At 40.0% G+C, this 18,956-nt stretch overlaps 1 protein-coding gene across 1 annotated transcript in view; it reads left to right on the top strand.

The window, feature by feature from the left end:
• Nucleotides 1-18,753, top strand: part of Rbl1 (RB transcriptional corepressor like 1) — a 59,222-nt gene extending 40,469 nt beyond the window's left edge. Inside the window, exons 16-22 of the mRNA XM_059261790.1 lie at nt 263-474; nt 1,930-2,106; nt 3,953-4,024; nt 4,844-4,922; nt 9,402-9,550; nt 13,021-13,185; nt 16,910-18,753. Of these exons, the coding sequence (XP_059117773.1) occupies nt 263-474; nt 1,930-2,106; nt 3,953-4,024; nt 4,844-4,922; nt 9,402-9,550; nt 13,021-13,185; nt 16,910-17,080 (1,025 nt within the window). The 3' untranslated portion in view covers nt 17,081-18,753. The remainder of the gene's footprint in view (nt 1-262; nt 475-1,929; nt 2,107-3,952; nt 4,025-4,843; nt 4,923-9,401; nt 9,551-13,020; nt 13,186-16,909) is intronic.
• The last annotated feature ends 203 nt before the right edge of the window (nt 18,754-18,956 follow it).

Here is an 18,956-nt window from a genome sequence, read left to right as displayed (position 1 = left end):
TCATCATACCCTCCTACTCAAAATTGGTTTTTTTAAATAAAATTAAGCATAAAAATATCAAAATTAGACATGGTCTTGTTTCAGAAAGAGAAAAACAAAACTTCATTTCCAACATATAGTTACTATATTCCAGCTGCCTTCTCTTCTAACATATCCCTATGCTTATTCATACACAGACATGCATACGTATATAGAAACTGACACCTTTGCTGGGAACATTCAGCTTGGATCTCAAACTGAGAACTTTTGCTTGTGCATTCAGGTGTTGCCAATGATGCTGGAGAGATCACACTGGTTCCTATTTCCATGAATACAACTCAGGAGTCCAAAGCTGAGAGCCCTGTATCACTGACTGCCCAGTCATTAATTGGTACTTCTCCAAAACAGACCCATCTGACCAAAGCACAAGATGCTCATCTGACCGGAGTAAGCAAACCAAAGAGAACTGGGTCCTTAGCACTGTTTTATAGAAAGGTATGTGTTTCTATAGCCTCTGTGGACTAGGGTACTGAGTATTAAACCAGAGCATTGTATATTCATTTTTATTTTACATTTAAATTATTTTTATGTGTATGGGTGTTTTCCCTGCATGTATATCTGTACACCATACTTGTGTAGTGCCTCCAGAGGCCAGAAAAGGGGTCAGATCTTTTTGTTAATGGAGTTACAGTTCTGGTTGTTATTAGCTACTATGTGGCTGCTGGGATTTGAACTCCAGTCATTTGGAAGAGCAGTTAGTGCTCTTAACCACTGAGCCATCTCTGGCTTGGATTTTGGTGTCTCTATGCTTATTAATATTAAATGTGGCTTATTGTCAGTCTGTATATCTTTGCATAAATGTCTGTTTAGTTCCTTTGCCTACTTTAATTGGATTTTTGTGATTGTTACAGGAGTCCTTTATTTATTCTGGGTATTCTTACAGATTCATGATTTTCAGATATTTTCCCTCATTGCAGGAGTTGTCTTTTCACTCTGTTGATTATATTCTTTGATGCATAAAAATTCCCAACTTTTGTGGTGGCGCACGCCTTTAATCCCAGCACTCGGGAGGCAGAGCCAGGCAGATCTCTGTGAGTTTGAGGCTAGCCTGGTCTACAGAGAGAGATCCAGGACAGGCACCAAAACTACACAGAGAAACCCTGTCTTGGAAAAAAAAAAATCCTAACTTTGACAAAAGTTTTATTCTTTTGAATATGTATATGTGTATGTGCATGTGTGGATGTGCATGGAGCCAGAGGTTAATGTTGGATGTCTTCCTCAGTCACTCCCTACCTTATTTTAAAAATATGTTTATTTAGGGGATGAAGAAATGGCTCAGCAGTTAAGAGGACTGGCTGTCCTACCAGAGACCCAGGTTCAATTCCCAGCACCCAGGTAGTGGCTCACAACAGTCTGTAACTCCAGTCCCAGGGCCTCTCTTGTGGTCTCAGACACCAGGCACACTGTAAACCATGGAGCCATCTCTCCAATCCCAGGAGACTTTTTTTTTTTTTTTAATAGTTTTGCTTCCAAGTTATTTTCAGGCTCAGAAATTCAGATCTTTCCTACCTGGCATAGTAAATGTTCCAGCAATTTTACTCCAACCAAAAGAGAATACTCAGGGCTTCTGAACACTTGAAAAGCTTGAAGTCATAATAGTTATGATGCAGGTAGACCTTGTTTTTATTCTTTCTTACTTTACTTGGTGGCATTATAGAGTAATAAGCATAATCTTTTAAAAAAAATGTAATTTTTGAAAGAGAATTTTGTTTTCATCTATACTCTCTACCCAGCAGTGAACTACTGCTATAAAACAAAAAAATTTAGATGATTTGATAATTAACAGCCTACTTGTTTTTTTAACCTTGGCCTATAAGCCCATATTCATGCTAAGACATAAAAACTTGAAAAATGATTTGTTTTATAACAATGTGTTTTCTTCTATCTTAGGTCTATCATTTGGCAAGTGTGCGCTTACGTGATTTATGTTTAAAACTTGATGTTTCAAATGAGTTACGAAGGAAGATCTGGACATGTTTTGAATTCACTTTAGTTCACTGCCCTGATTTAATGAAAGATAGGCATTTGGATCAGCTCCTTCTGTGTGCCTTTTACATCATGGCAAAAGTATGTATAGGACGGGAGAAGGTCTTTGCCCTAGTAGCCTTAACTTGAAGCATCCATAAACAGCTGTTGAACTCGATCCTTAGTTTTACTTTTGTGCTACAAGCCAGTATTGCTTACCATTATTAATACTTTCAAGCTACTACATTGTCTGGACTTTTCTGTGAGTTTCATAATAATCAGCTTTTCCACTTGATAAGACTATAGTTTGCCTTGGGCCAGTGAGATGGCTCAGTGGGTAAAGGTGCTTGCCATACAAGCCTGATGGCCTGAATTTGATTTCTGGTACTCACAGTGGAAGGGAAGAAAGGGAAAACTGACTCCTGAACATTGTCCTCTGACCTTCACACATGTTCTGTGTCAGATATGCTCCTGAGTTCATATACACACCATCATTATCATCATAAATGAAATTCTGATTTTTTTAAAAAAGAATACACTGGTTTAAAGGAATTGGGAAATGTGAATAGCTCATTTCCACCTCTACTTGTGACATCTCTGATATAAAACTTTAAAGTGAGTATTACATTCAGATGAGTATGGCCCAGAGCTGAAAGTCGCTTGGCTAAAGTTACCCAGTAAAGTGGCAACACAGGCCCTCTTCATTCTTAATCTGGTGTAGGATGCCTCTGTTCTTTATTGCCTTTCATTTGTATCATGCTGCTTTCTTTGCAAGTAGTTTTTGCTTTTAGTTGCTACACCATGTTTTAGGTCATAAAATAACCTATCTTGCTTGTTTTGTAAAAGTTTGACATATGTGAGAAAAATCATTTATAACTTCTATTTTGACAATATATTGGCCAAACTAGCAATCTTAGCCAGTGTATATAATTTTAAAACCTGATTTTTAAGCGTTTGAGGCAAAGGGTATGTTTCCAGACTCTTATGACCTTCCTGTCTAATATCTCTTTAAAATTGATATATAGGAGCTAGAGAGATGGCTCAGTGGCTACAAGCACTGGTTGCTTTTCAAGAGGACCTGGGTTCAATTCCCAGCACCCACGTGGCTTTTACTACCTCCTGTAACTCTAGTTCTAGGGGATCTGATATCCTCTTCTGGCTTCCTTGGCCCCCAGACATGCATTTGGAACATAGGCATTCATGCAGACAAACACTCATACATATAAAATAAAAATAATTTTTTAAAAATCTCTATACAAAGTGTTAATAAATGTTTTTAACTAAAATCATTTGTATTTTTCCAGAAATCTATCAGAATTGAGGCTTTTCTACTTCTAAGTCATCATTATAGAAAATGGGTTCAGTGCTAATGGACAGTGAATCAGGGAAGGATTAATTGAAGCTGATGTTATGATAACAGATTACAGAAGGGATTCCTCTGGGTCACTAATCTGTTTCCTTTCCTTAGGCCTACTGTGACTTCTAAGTATTAGAATTCCTACAAACTGTCTTAAAACATTCAAAATCTAATCCTATAATAACTACTCAGTTCTTTTATGAGTCACTGCAAGACATTTTCTGTCCGATATTAGGTGGTTAATTTACTTTTAAATAAGTCCTTAAAAGTAATAAAACCAGGGACTGCAGGGAGCTCCACAGGTCTGCGTTTTCTTCTACTGCTTTTCGTAAAATTCCTTTTCAATACAGTTCCTACCAGTTCTGGTACTTTTGGATTAATGAAACTGTTAACTGTGTCCCCACAGGCCACAAAGACTGAACTTTAAAGGTAACAAAAATCAGAATTGTATGTGGTTTTCAGTCATGAATTGGCCTGGGGTTAATGGCTTTCTGCAAGACTGCTTTCAATACCAACCTGTAATTGAAGTTTTTGTTCAGAGCCATTTTTCTTTCAAAAGCAGTTGATAAATGTAATTTTTCTTTTCCCTAGGTAACAAAAGAAGAAAGAACTTTTCAAGAAATAATGAAAAGTTATAGGAATCAGCCCCAAGCTAATAGTCATGTGAGTTACATTATTTTTCCTACTGTCCAAAAATAGTTTTTTTTGTGCCATTTCTTTGCTGACAAATCATATAAAAAATAGTTGCTTGATAGTTTTACTGTAGTTTGGATATTCTGGTTAGTGGATGCCTGTAAACTCAAGAAATAGTTTCATTAAAGGACTGTCTAAATAGAAGCCAGAGATCTGACTCTTGGCAACTCATCCATATCATGCATATATTCTCAAAAATTCTGGAGTAACTTCTGTACATTTTAAGAGGAGAGACATTTTTTTTTTCACTAGAAAACCTAGCAAAAGATACATATAATATTTCATTGTTTTTTGGGTTTTATTTTGTTCTGTTTTTTTGAGACAGTCTCATCTTTTAGCCCTAGCTGACCAGGAACTAACTATATGGACCAGGGTAGACTCAAATTCACAAAGATCTGCCTGCCTTTACCTCCCAAGTACTGGGATTAAAGGTGTGCACCATAACAGTTGACTACTAATAACATTTCTTTCTTTCTTTTCTTTTTTTTCTTTCCTTCTTTCTTTTTTTTTTTTTTTTTCTTCTTGAGACAGGGTTTCTTTCTGTGTAGCCCTGGCTGTCCTGGAACTCACTCTGTAGACGAGGCTGGCCTCAAACTCAGAGATCCACCTGCCTCTGCCTCCTGAGTGCTGGGATTAAAGGCGTGCACTACCACTGCCCAGCCAATTTTAAATTTTGATGATAGCCCATATGAGAATTATTTCTTAACTGACTTTATTTTGCTATTATTTGGATTTTGTTTAATTTGTATCTCTTTGTGACTGAGTGATCCTTCCCCCTCTGGCTTATAGGTATATAGGAGTGTTCTCTTGAAAAGTATTCCAAGAGAAGTTATGGCATACAATGGTGATTGTGAAATGACAGATGATGGTAAGTTATTCAACTTAATATGCTCTACATAATAAATCTTTGACTACATCATACACAATATGGTAGATATCAGGCAACATGGACTCATAATGTAGGAGGAATGAGCAATACAGTCTCACTGTTTTTAAAGATTTGCTTGTGTGTGTGTGTGTGTGTGTGTATGAGAGAGAGAGAGAGAGAGAGAGAGAGAGAGAGAGAGAGAGAGATAAAGAGAGGGAAAGAGAGAAAGAAACTGACTGTAGGTGCGTGTGGAGGCCAAAAGAGGGTGTTGGGATCCCCAGAGCTGGCATTACAGCTCTGATGTGGATGCTAGGAACCAAACTGACCTCTGCAAGAGTAGTGCATTTTTAACTGGTCCATCTCTCCAACTCCCTGCACCCTGCTTTTTTTTCTTGTATTGCTAGAGATTAAACCGAAAGCCTTAAGCATGCTAGGCAAGCACTCTAACCACTGCACTACACTCTCAGACCTAAAGGCAATTTTTAAATTGCACAGCTCTGTATCACTCTAGTGTTGGGTTGGTTAGTGTTGATTGTCACCTAGTAAGCCTTTAGGCACAATTCTGGGGGATTGTCCTAAGGAGGTTGATTGCAGTGGGCTAAGAAGAGCAGCAGCACCCGTCCCTGAGCTTGGGTCCTGGACTGCATAACACGAGGAAGCTCGCTGAGTGTGCACATCCATCATTCTCTGCATCTGACTGGGGATGCAGTGTGACCTGCTGCCTTGACTTCCTGTCATGATGAGCTGTACCCTTGACCATGTGCCAAAACAAAGCTGTTCTCCTCCCTTGACCATGTGCCAAAACAAAGCTGTTCTCCTTACGTGCTTTCAGAGTATTGTATCACAGCAGCAGGAAGAGTAACAGATAGGTGTACTAGGATTAAACTTTGAAGAACTCAGTCAGCAGTCCTGTTGTGCTAAGTTTTTGTGGCAGCAACACACCTGAGAGAAACCATGTCAAAGAAGGGAAGAAGAAAGAAGACAGGGTTGGCTCAGAGTTACTGTTCTATGGCCAACTGACTTCATTATTTCTGGGCTGTCAGGAGGCAATCATCATGGTGGGGAACAGCAGGAAGGAGTCTGACTATAACTGTAAAGGCCCACCTCCAGGGACTTTCTTCCTTTAACTAGGTCCTATCTCCTAAAATTTCCACTGCCTCCCAAAATGATGCCACCAGCTGGGAATCAGATGTAAACCATTTAACAATCTTTCAGAACTCGACTATTTCAGGATTTGGAGACCATATTTACTTCTTTTTACTTAAACATATTATTCCCTAGGCAGTATGAAATACATAAAAGGATAAACCATGTGGAACAGCAAAGGCCCCTGGATTCTTTGCCTGTTCTCTGGAGTTTTTTTGCTTTTGTTTTTTGAGACAAGATTTCTAGCCCAGGCTGATCTCCTTGTGTGTCAGACGATGGCCTTGCAATTCTGACTCTTCCATCTCCTGAGCACTGTGATTAAATGTTTGTGGAATCATGCAGTTTATGGGGTGCTGAGAACTGAACCCAGGACTCGGAGTATGCTAGACAAGCACTCCATCAACTGAGCTACAGTGTACCCCAAAAATTACTTTTGAAAAAGCATACACAGGGACTGGAGAGATGGCTTAGTGGTCAAGAGTGCAAAATGTTCTTGCAGAGCACCCACGTGGCTGTTAACTGTCCCCCCAGTCGTCTCGCTGGCCCCTGCCTTCTTCATCTTTAAGCGGCAAGGATCACAGCCTGAGTCTTCTCAATCTGAAGACTAATGACTGTACAAAGGCACCAGATGCAGTTGTTGAGCAGACCCTTAAGAAGCTGGACGTTCCCGGGCGGTGGTGGCGCACGCCTTTAATCCCAGCACTCGGGAGGCAGAGCCAGGCGGATCTCTGTGAGTTCAAGGCCAGCCTGGTCTACCAAGTGAGTTCCAGGAAAGGCGCAAAACTACACAGAGAAACCCTGTCTCGAAAAACAAAAAAACAAAAAAAAAAAGAAGCTGGACGTAGATCGCCTTAACACGTGTCCCAAACAGTCCCACTGAGACATAGTACTGCTTCCCTTACATTCTTTCCTCCAGTGTTCGTATGTCATCTTGGGATGTAGAACTGTGTGTCTACTCATGACCATGGGATGGTTTGCCTTCTTTTCCACTTGCACTTTAAATCCTGAGAAAAATTTCAAACCAAAGATTCATGTTAAAGTATTCATATTGTTTCTATAAAACTGAAATTTATAATTTAATGAAAACATTAAATAATTACAGTTGATTCATGGGATGAGATTGACCTACAACAGCTATTACCAAGTTTCTGAGTTTATTTTCTGTTACTATAACAAGATACCTGAGACTGTATAGTTAAGAAAAAAACAGAAATTTGTATCTTTCACTTCTAAAAGTTGAAGAGCTCAAGGTTGAGGGACCATTTCTGGTAAAGGCCTTCTTGTTGATGGGGGAGATTCTGCAAGGTTCTTAAGTTGTGCAGAGTACCACATGGCAAAAGCAGTGTCTCCGACCGCAGAGCCAAATAGACGGTTTGTTTATTGTATTCTATTTTAAGAACCGTAACCTTGGGGGGGTTGTTTTGGTTTGGTTTTAATTTTTTTAGTATGTGTAAATGCCGCACATCTGTGCACCACTTGTATGTATACCCTTGGAGGCCAGAAGAAAGCATCAGATTCCTTGGAACTGGATGGACTGTGAGCCACCATGTGGGTGCTGGGAACTAAACCCAGGTCCTCTGCAAGAGCAAAAAGTGCTTTTAACCATTGAGCTATCTCTCTAGCCCTTGTCTGTTTGGTTTAAAATTTTTTTTTTGAAATTTATATATGTATACAGGTGTCCATGGAGGTCAGAAGAGCACCTTGCCAGAATGTGCAGGCCCTGACTTTAATTCCCAGCACTTTGCTGTGGGAGATGACATCCAAACTGGGTCTGAGACCCTTTTGGAGTTTTCCAGGGGTTACATAGCCCTGAACTATTTTAGTTTCCTGATTTCCCTAAGGCAAAGACATGTTTCAGCTCTGTTGAAAATAACTCATTTTTTACATGCTGAATTTCTTTTACTTGGCAATGGGTTAAAGAACTCCTGTAAAGAAACAGGCCAGGCATGATGGCGCATACTTTTACTCCCAGCACTCGGGAAGCAGAGGCTGGTGGATCTCTAGGCCAGTCTGGTCTACAGAGCTGGTTCAAGGACAGCCAGGGCTGTTACACAGAGAAGTCCTGTCTGGGGACGGGGGTGAGGGGGTGGGGATGGGGACGGGGATGACGATGGGGGACAACAACAGGTCATTCTTACACAAGTAAGCTGAAGTTTATATACTTTTCCCTAAGCAGTGAGGAGACGAAAGCTCTGCCTGAAGTCACAATCCGTTCCTGAGTGACGCCAACAAATAGGAAACAAACAGGAAAGCACCATAGGCAAACTTGAGAGTTCCTGTTTACAAGAGAAAACAAGAGTTCTAGAATGTACTGGCCAGTTGGGTGGCTCATGCCTAATTCCCAACACTCTGGAGGCTGGGGTGGGAAGATGGCTGCAAGGTTGAGGTTACCTTCTACTATAGATAAGGCTGTCTCAACAAACAACAAACTCTACTACTTACTTGCCTTGCATTTGCAAAAAAATAAACACAATTCTTTTTTTTTTTTTTTTTTTTTTTTGGTTTTTCGAGACAGGGTTTCTCTGGGTAGCTTTGGAGCCTTCCCTGGAACTCACTCTATAGCCCAGGCTGGCCTCGAACTTACAGAGATCTCCCTACCTCTGCCTCCCTAGTGCTGGGATTAAAGGCTTATGCCACCACCACCCAGCCAAACAGTTCATCTTGATTTTCTTTAATTTTTTGAGCCATGGTCTCACTACGCAGCCTTAGCTGGCCTGGAACTCTATGTGCTGCTGTCAGAGGTGTGTGCCATCATATCTGGCTCATTTTGCTGCTTTCTTAACCTATGAATAAATGCCTTGCCTTTTAGAGTCATTCCACCTTCTTCAGACAACCAGTATGAGCATCTGCAGGCCTTCCTGTACTTCGAAGTTCGGGGTTTTTCCACTGCCACCCATTTGTAGAGTTGCTTAAGACCTAATCAGAGCTGGTTCCCCTTTATAAAGGCCAGAGGTGACAGAGAGCTCAAAAACTCCCCTTGTGAAATGTGTTTTCTCAACAGTCACTAGAGAGAAGAGCACCACATTCAGTCGACACAATTCCATTTTTCTAGATTCTGATTGGATTATTTGTTTTAACAAAGTCTCATAGTATATCTCAGGGTGGCTTGGACTCTTGATCCCCTACCTCAGCCCTCCAATTGCTGGGATTACAAGCACGGGCCATTACACTCCCGGTTTGATTTGTAAAGTGCGCAGAAAGATTTTTCTAAAAATACTAATTGCTTTTTATAAGGATTTGTATTTTCTTTTAATTTTGTTAGAAGGAATGTAATCCAAGTCACTAATGTAATATTAAAGAATACCTATCACAATGAAGAATTCTTCTTAACAGACATAGAAGATGCCACAAAGACGCCCAACTGTTGCACTGAACCAGTAAAAGAGGAAAGGGGTGACCTTATCAAATTCTACAATACAATCTATGTAGGAAGAGTGAAGTCATTTGCATTGAAGTATGACTTGTCCAATCAGGACCATATAGTAAGTTTTTTTTTTAAATAATTTATTTATTTTATTTGCATTGATGTTTTGCCTGCATGTACATCTGTGAACTTGTCAGACCTTGGAGTTACAGACAGGTGTAAGCTGCCATGTAGGTGCTGGGAATTGAACCCAGGTCCTCTGGAAGAGCAGTCAGTGCTCTTAACTGCTGAGCCATCTCTCCAGCCCCCATATAGTATGTTTTAAGTCTTGCTACTTTCTTCAAAAAATTTTAAAATTTTAATTTAAATATATTTATGTAATTTCCCCCTTATACTTTCAGTCCCTCCAAAGTCGCCCCCCTCCCCTACACTCTCTCTCAAATTGATGGCCTCTTTCTCTTTGTTATTATAACACATATATTGTTATGCCCAGAGTCCAGACCCCCGAAGACCATCAAGAGACCAAATCTGATGCAAAAGCAAAGAGTCTTTTAGTGTGAGTTAACTTGGGCCTCTCTGTCTGTGTCTCACAGCAATGGAGCAAGAGGGACCCTGAGTAGCAATGGGGCAGGGTATTTATGGGGGGTCTGAGGGTCTATGGGCTACATAGGAACAAACTCAGGATTAGTGCACCTCCAAGTCAGAGGTGCCTGTCCTTGGCTTAATTGGTCAGTTGCAGCTGCAGGAAAGTTATCTCTTACGGCAGTTGCTGTGGTTACTGTATTTTATCTTTATCATGAGCCTGCTAGTTGTAACTTTTAATTGTCCCCTTACCATGTGGGGACATCTGGTGGGGTTTTTTTAGCAACTAGGGCTAGGCCCAAGGTCGGAGGCTCTAAGGCACATCTTGTTGTGTCAGGGGCCTACATCCTGCAGGGTCTTTGCTGCAGCCTCTCATGGCTTCGGAATAGCCAAGGCAGGGGTTTGGGCAAGGGCCTGGGTTCCGTGTGTGTGTGTGTGTGTGTGTGTGTGTGTGTGTGTGTGTGTGTGTGTGTGTGTTTGAGATTAGGACTCACTATGTAGCTTAGGACTCAACTATGTAGCTCTAGCTGTTCTGTCCTGGAACTCTATGTAGACCAGGCTGGCTTCTAACTCACAGAGATCCACCTGCCTCTGTCTCCCAAGTGCTGGGATTAAAGGTGTGCGTAACCACCGCCCAGACTGGATTTTGTTTCTTATTGCATTCAACTGGTCTAAATCTTTTGATTGGAGAGTTTAGTCCATTTAGTCCATTAACGTTCTTAAATTATTATTGAGAGTTATGTGTTGATTGCAGTTGTTTTATTGTTTGTTTATTCTGTTTGTATTCTTAGTTATGCTTTGTATTTTATTAATGACAACCTTGTTTTCTTTCTAGAGTCTCTTGGCTATGCTTCTTCCTCTTTGTATTCCAAAGTATTGCTTCCGGTATTCTCCTTAGGGTTGTTTTGGTGAACATAAATCATTTATTTATTTACTTATTTAGTGTGCTTTGGTGTTTTGCCTGCATGTATGTCTGTGTGAGGGTGTCAGATCTTGGAGTTATAGACAGCTGTAAACTGCCATTTGGGTGCTGGGAATTTGAACCTGGGTCTTCTGGAAGATCAGTCAGTGCTCTTAACTGCTGAGCCATCTCTCCAGCCCCAGAACATAAATGTTTTTGGTTTCTTCTTCAAGAAGATAGTTTTGGTAGGTACAGTAATTTGGGTTGTGGGCTTTTTAGACCTTTTGAGTGCATTTCTCCAGGCTCTTCTGGCTTTCAAAGTTTACATTGAGAAATCAGCTATTATTCTGATGAGTTTTCTTTTATATGTAACTTGTATTTTTTCTCTCTCAGCTTTCAATACTTTTATTTTTTTTGTTCTGTGTTTTAACTATGATATGCCTTGGGGAGTTTCTTTTCTGGTCTTGTCTATTTGGGCTTCTGTGTGCTTCTTGTATCTGTATGGGTGTGTCTTTTCTTGGTTTGGGGAAGTTTTCTCGTCTTCAGATCTGGTCTGTGCCATTACCCTAGATTCTCTTCCTTCAACTTTGTCTCTATTCAAAGATTTGTTTTTTTCATGGTTTACCATAGTTCCTGTATAAATCCTTTTGTTGTGAGTGTACACCAGAGAAGACTGCTTGGACGTGTGTTTAAGCCAATAGAAAGTCTTTACTAGCTGGCCAGCAACTACACTGGGTGTTTGGGATCTCAATCCTTTCCCAGGGTGAGCTTTAACCACAAAATCATGTCCTGGGTTGACATACATCAGTTAACAAGAACACTAACCAGAAGCAGAACTACAGAAGCCAGAAAGCAAGATTAGTACATTTAGAGACTTTCCCAGAACTTTGGATTTTGATAGATTTGGCCTTTGTTTTAGTTTCAGCAGATGGTACTGTCTGTGTACTAAGCTTTACAGCCTGAGTGGTACTTTCATCATGGAGTCAGTTATGCTCAGGTCTAGAACCCTTTTACACCTTTCCTGTATTTGTTTGTTTGTTTGTTTGTTTTTTCTCTGTGTAGTTTTGGTGCCTGTCCTGGATCTCGCTCTGTAGACCAGGCTGACCTCGAACTCACAGAGGTCTGGCCCGGCCCTTTTCCTGCATTTTTAAAAATGTTTTTATATTCTTTGCTTACATGGTCTAACCTCTGCTTTGTCTTTGAGACCTGATATTCTAGTGTCTACTTGATCTGTTCTACTTGTCAGATTTTTCTGAGTTTCCTAATTGGAATATTGAATTTTTCAGTTCCGTCTTCATTTCAGCTGGGGCTTTCTTCAGTGTTTCTCTTCATGGTGCCCAGTGTTCAAATCCTGGATTGCATTTGTCATTTCATTCAGCCTGCTTATAATTTCTTGGGCATCACTTAGAAATTTCTTTTCTTTTTTTTTTTTGGTTTTTCGAGACAGGGTTTCTCTGTGTAGCTTTGCGCCTTTCCTGGAACTCACTTGGTAGCCCAGGCTGGCCTCGAACTCACAGAGATCCGCCTGGCTCTGCCTCCGGAGTGCTGGGATTAAAGGCGTGCGCCACCACCGCCCGGCCGAAATTTCTTTTCTTTATCTTCATCTTTATTAGTCAATGAAACTTGGTTATGGTTTGTTTTTGTTTCTGTGGTGGTAGAGGGCTGGTTTGTTTGTATTATGATACTTGGAATTGAACGAGCCCCAAACCCTGTTCTGACCTTCATAGTATGAACACAGGATTCCACATGTTCCCAGCTTACCATTCCTGGTTATTTGTCCCAGTTTTTTGTTTTGTTGTTGTTGTTTTGGAAAGACAGCCCAGGCTAGCCTCAGCTCATGAGTACTGGCGTTACAAACATGCCAGTGTGCCCAGCTTACCCAGAATCTTCAAATCTAGTTACAGGATTTCTCGGGTGATCCAAGAAGGTAAGTTTTAGCTTACCTATTAATCATTGATGAAAACAATGGGTAATAACTTTGTTTTGTCTTTTTCAGCCTTAAATAAGTTCTTAAAATGTAAATATCTTTTAATAAATAATTGCCATAAGGACAAAAATATGTTTTTTTCCTTTTGTCTTAAAATATGATTTCTGGGTTATTTTAGATGGATGCTCCACCCCTCTCACCTTTTCCACATATTAAACAGCAGCCAGGCTCCCCACGACGCATTTCCCAGCAGCATTCCATTTATGTTTCACCACACAAAAATGGATCAGGCCTCACCCCTAAGAGCGCTCTGTTGTACAAGTTCAATGGCAGCCCTTCTAAGGTAAGGTGCATACGGTCTTTGCTTTAGAACACCTCATGTACATACTTGTTCAATGTTGGGTTTTCAAGTTAGAATTTTCAAGTAACTATGAAAAAGTTTGATTTCAAGTAACTTTACCTCTTAAAACTAGATTTCAGTTTATCAGGCAGCATTCATTAATCTTTTTGTTAAAAAATTACCACTAATAAAATATAAGCTATTAATATAACATGCTTTGTTTGACCAGAAACACTGCTACGAAGCTAGGCGTGGTGGTACATACCTGTAATCCCAGCACTCAGTTCTTGAGTTGCTTGAAGTCTCAGAAGTGGGGCTAAAGAGGGATGCTTAGACCTGTTGTTAGAGGGAAGGAGTTTATTTGAAAGGTTGTTAACAACATGGACCAACAAAACAGTGTGTGAGAACTCTAAGGAGAATTCAGGCCCATCGGGCAGGAGTGGGGCTTCTTAAAGGACTCTAGGGAGCCAGGCTCCCTGCTTCTCTAGCACAGGGCAGGGGAGTGGGTAGGGAGCAGGATACATGGCCACCAATACCCCTTTGATGTATCCTCCAAGCCTGCACATTCAACATCTCAAGAAAAAAAAATCTCAGGCACCTTTAAGCCTGTTGCTGGAGATTCACAGAGAATGCTATCAATTGGGTGCCTGTCAATATGTGTAGGATGGGAGGACCTGATGCAGTTATTGTGGCCTGAGCAGCAATCTGATCTTCATTCTAACAATGCCGAGGCAGGAAGATTGTGATTCACGTCTAGCCTAGACTACATACTAACATACTGTCTTCCCAAAAAAGCAGTATGTTTAGTTCTGCAGATGTTCCAAGAATTAACTAGTCCCTGAGTTTGATCCTACTACCACAGAAAGAGAAGAAATGGAAAAGAGAGCATTACATTCAATTGATACAGTTATTTTGTTTTCTTGTTTTGTTGTTGTTTGTTTGTTGACATTTTAAGACAGGGTTTCTCTGTGTAGCCCTGCCTGTCCTGGAACTTGCCCTGTAGACCAGGCTGGCCTGGAACTCACAGAGATCCACCTGCCTCTGCTTTCTGAGTGCTGGGATTAAAGGTGTGCGCCACCACTGCCCTGCTAGTTGATACAACTTAATCCATTGCTACCCATGTAGCCTTTCAGGGAATGTTAGGATGACTGTTTTGTTTTGTTTTTCGAAACATAGTTTCTCTATGTGTAGCCCTGGAACTCTATAAAACAGACTGGCCTTGAACTCAGAGATCTGCCTGCCTCTGCCTCCCAAATGCTAGGATTAAAGGTGTCCACTACCACCACCGTTTTTTTTTTTTTAAAGATATTTTTTGTTTGTTAATTTTTACTTTATTATTTTATGTGAATGTTTTGACTGCATGTATATCTATGCATCACTTATGTGCATGGTGCTCTTGGAGGCTAGAAGATGGCATTGGATCTCTTGGAACTGGAGTTTGGGACAGTTGTTAACTGTCATGCGAATGCTGGAAATTAAACCCGGGCCTCTGGAAGAGCACCTAGTGCTGTTAACCACTGAGCCATCTCTCTCTCTGGCCCCTGTTTGGTGTTTTTTGTTTTGCTTTGTTTTGAGAAATGTCTCAATAGATTGTACAAGCTTCCCTCAAACTTCTGAGGATTATAATCCCATACTTATATGAAAATGTTAATTTTAAAGAATGGCTTTGAAAGTTAAGTGCATTAGATGGATGACAGCTAGGTTAGTGAAAAGTTATAAAACAGGAGCCTCCTCTTATATTTACTTTTATGGAGATACTAGCTCCATCTTCACCCTGTGCACTGATGGAGGCATGTCAGACGTAAGCTTTTTCAGTATTTCTGAGACTGCACAGCAGCATCTTAAGTTTCCAAAAGCCATAAATATTATTTGGACAAATTGTGAGTATCAGTGCAATAACAGCTCCTTAACTCCACACTTACTGTACTTGTCAAAGAAAATTGACCAAGAGGAGACTTGTGTTTCCTCCTCCATGATTTATTTCCCATATGGTGTTTAGAAGATATTAGACTGTCTGGGATCCAAGGCCAGAGTCAGAATCACCCGGGGAGCTTGGTGAACACCAGTACTGTCCTGCAGACTTATGGAATCACAAAGACCTAGCAGGCAGGCAGGTCCAGGTATAACATTCGCTCTAGAGACCTAGGATGCAGTTTCAGGAACCACTTCTTTTTTTTTTAAGATTTATTTATTGTGTATACAGTGTTCTGCTTGCATGTATGCCTGCAGGCCAGAAGAGGGCACCAGATCTCATTATGGATGGTTGTGAGCCACCATGTGGTTGCTGGGAGTTGAACACAGGACCTCTGGAAGAGCAGTCAGTGCTCTCAACCTCTGAGCCATCTCTCCAGCCCCTCAGAAACCACTTCTCATGTACCTATGACATCAGCATCACCTAGGATGACTCACAGACCCCCCCCCACACCAGCTAAATCTGAGTCTTTACATTATCAAGATTCACAGACAACCAGTAAGCACGTCTAAGTTTTAAAGCATTACCATGTTAAACCAAGCATAGTGGTGCATCAGTCAGAGGCAGACAGGCTTCTAGTAGTTCAAGGCCAGCCTGGGCTATATAATGAGATCCTGTCTCAGAGAAAAGAAAAAAACCAATATGTTGGCTCAGAAGGTTAATGCCCTTCCCACCAAGCCTTATGACCTGAGTTACATCCCTGGGACCTATGTGATAGAAGAAGAGATGACTCCTGCAGATTGTCCTTTGATGTCCACCTGTGTGCCATGACATGTACCTACCCCCCCACACAACAGAGACAAACACAAAAAATTTAAATATATATATAGTATGTGTATTTTATATTTATATAAATATATAATTACTACATACTATATGTTATATAGTATACATACCATATACTATATTATGTAGTACATATACTGTATTTATGTTATACTACATTGTACCTTAAATATAATATACAATGCTATATATTATTATTATTATGTGTATGTATGTATATATATGTTATTCTGCTCTTTCAGAGGACCTAGGTTCAATTCCCAGCACCCACATGGTGGTTCACAACCATTTCTAATGCCAGTGTTGGGGGATCTGACCTCTCTTCTGGCCTCTGTGAGCACCAGGAGTGCACATGGTATCCATGCATATATGTAGACAAAACATTCATATACATTAAATAAATAAATAAATAAATAATAAATGACGAGATTTAAAAACAAACATAAACTTGGGATGCAGCTGGTCAGCAAGTGCAGTGAGGGAAAGCACTTGCTGACCAGTCCTGATGTCTGAATTCTGTCTCAGAAACCCACACTGGTAGGGAAGAACCAACTCCCCAAAGTTGTTCTCTGACCTCTGTTCGCATGCCATGGCAATAATGTGCCCTGTATGCACAACACACACACACACATATAAATGCAACATGGACTGCTAGGCCTACCTCAAAACATCTGACTCAGAAAGTGGGTGATAAGGCTTGTGAATTTGCATTTCTAATATCAGCTGCTCAGTGCCTCTGCTACTTCTGTCTGTAGGTTACATTTTGAGAACTGCTGTTAAAAGGTACATCTTCCTTTAAAACCACTCAAGAAACCACCTCTTTTGGTTGACTTAGATTCAAAAGATAATCTTTACACCAGTGCTTAGATTAGGGCAGAAGATAGAAAGGAGAAAGGCCGTTAGCTTAGTTCATTACTTACAATTTCTCTTTTTTTCCTGTCTTTTACACATGCCCTCTTGTTTTTGTAGAGTTTAAAAGATATCAACAACATGATAAGACAAGGTGAGCAGAAAACCAAGAAGCGCGTAATAGCCATCAGTGGAGATGCAGAATCACCTGCCAAACGTCTCTGCCAAGAGAACGATGATGTTTTACTTAAACGCCTACAAGACGTTGTCAGTGAAAGAGCAAATCACTAACGGCACTCCTTTTTCTGATCAAAGCACTTTGGTGTTGGTCTGGAGAAAGTTGGGGGCTCCATCCTTCACACTTTTGTCACTGGGTTATATAAAAACTTGCACCAAAAGTAAGTTGCTTTTTAAAAACTTTTATTCAGAATGTATCTGACACACATGTATTTTCAGTTAGATTAGAAAAAAATATTTTAAGTGCCTTTATAAATATTAATATTTTTTAAAAATGTTTGTTCTTTGGGTTACTTTTTAGGATGAATTAAGGAGAAACTATTTTTTAACTGTCTTTTCAGAATGATCAAATGTCTCCTGTACTTTTTAATATGAGGTCAGTGAGTCTTCTTTGAGTTGCTTGTACTGTCTGCTCATGTTGAAAGTCAGGTTAGCTTCCACAATATGTGGATTCGGTGATGCACCAGCCTGCCTTGGGTCCGCTGTAGTAACTACACATCAGGTGTCACCGCCATGCTAGGCTGCCTGTGCCCTTGTCTTCTTCCTCTCGTAAGTACAAGCAGCTCGGTACCTGAGCCCTGTACTGCCCCACTCCTTGCTTCTAGTCCTGGGCTCTCTTAGCCTGATGTTACAACCCAGTGAAAGGGACATTTGCTCTATTTTTAAAACTACTATATAGTTTTGATTTTCATGATATTACCTTAATTATTATATGTGATTGTATTCAGTTATGTAGTTTTCAAAATAAGAAACTGTTTCTTAATCTAGTAGAGTAAAATTCAGATAAATGAGAAATTAAATTTCCTTAGTAATGTAGCATTATGATAAGATCATCCATTCTTGTTGGGCACGGTGGGACATGCCTATAATTCCAGCAACACAGGAGGATTGCTGGGAATGTCAGGCCAGCCTGGCTACGTAGCAAGTTCCCCAGTAACTTGGGCTACATAGCAAGAACCTGACTCAAAAAGACAGCTTTCATTCCTGGAAATATTTGAAGCTTTCATATTCAAATTACTTCATGCCTTAGAGTCGGAATGTTCCAGATTAAGAGCCATTTTTTCTTTCTGTCTTGTATCACTCTTTGTCCTGATAATTATGGCTTCTCATGAGTTTTCCACTGGGGTTTAACTCCTGGATCCCCTTGAAGGTCTTTCCACACTGGAGGTATAGCCTTCTAAAGAATCAGGTCTTTAGTGTTCACCTTTTCTTGTATGTTTCTAGAATCTGAAAGGATGTGAATAAGCCATTCTTAATTAATATCTAGATGATGTATCCGTATAAATATTTTAGCTGCAAACTTATTTTTTTTAAATATACAGTGTTGACCTGGCAGTTTAGCTCAGTAGTGTTTAACTTATCCAAAACTAGCTAATTTGAATTGGTCCAAGATTTGACTGCCAATTAATGATGAATGGTAACCGAAATTTTATTTTTAAATTTTAAAAAGAGATTTGAGTTATGTTTTATTTTGCTGAAAATTGTATTCTTGTGTTTTGTGTAGTATCTACACATGTTGTAATAAGCCAAATAATAGTCTGTCTTGAATCCTTGTACATATTTCTATGTAACTATAACTACTGTACCACTTCCATTATTAATGTACAAAATATAAATGTGAATTTATTCAATGACTGTGTTAAAAAACTTAAGACATGTTTTTACCAATTTTCAGGACTTTGTATTAATGTACATAAAACTAATAAAAATTAAAATTTTAAAAACTACTGAACTATTGTACTTTTTACTATATTACTAGAGGTTGATGTGCAGCCATCTAAAATTCATGTATTGGAGTTGGAGAGATGTCTCAGCTGTCAGAAGCACTGGCTGCTCTTGCAAAATACCAGAGTTTGGTTCCCAGCACCCACACTGGGCAACTTATAACTTGAAACCTATAACTCCAGTTCCAAGGGACCCAATACCATCC

Source organism: Peromyscus eremicus, chromosome 4 (genome assembly GCF_949786415.1).
Source record: "Peromyscus eremicus chromosome 4, PerEre_H2_v1, whole genome shotgun sequence".
Classification (NCBI taxonomy): Eukaryota; Metazoa; Chordata; class Mammalia; order Rodentia; family Cricetidae; genus Peromyscus; species Peromyscus eremicus.
The sequence above is the reverse complement of the archived record's forward strand: the minus strand, read 5'-3'. Positions and strand labels throughout refer to the sequence as shown.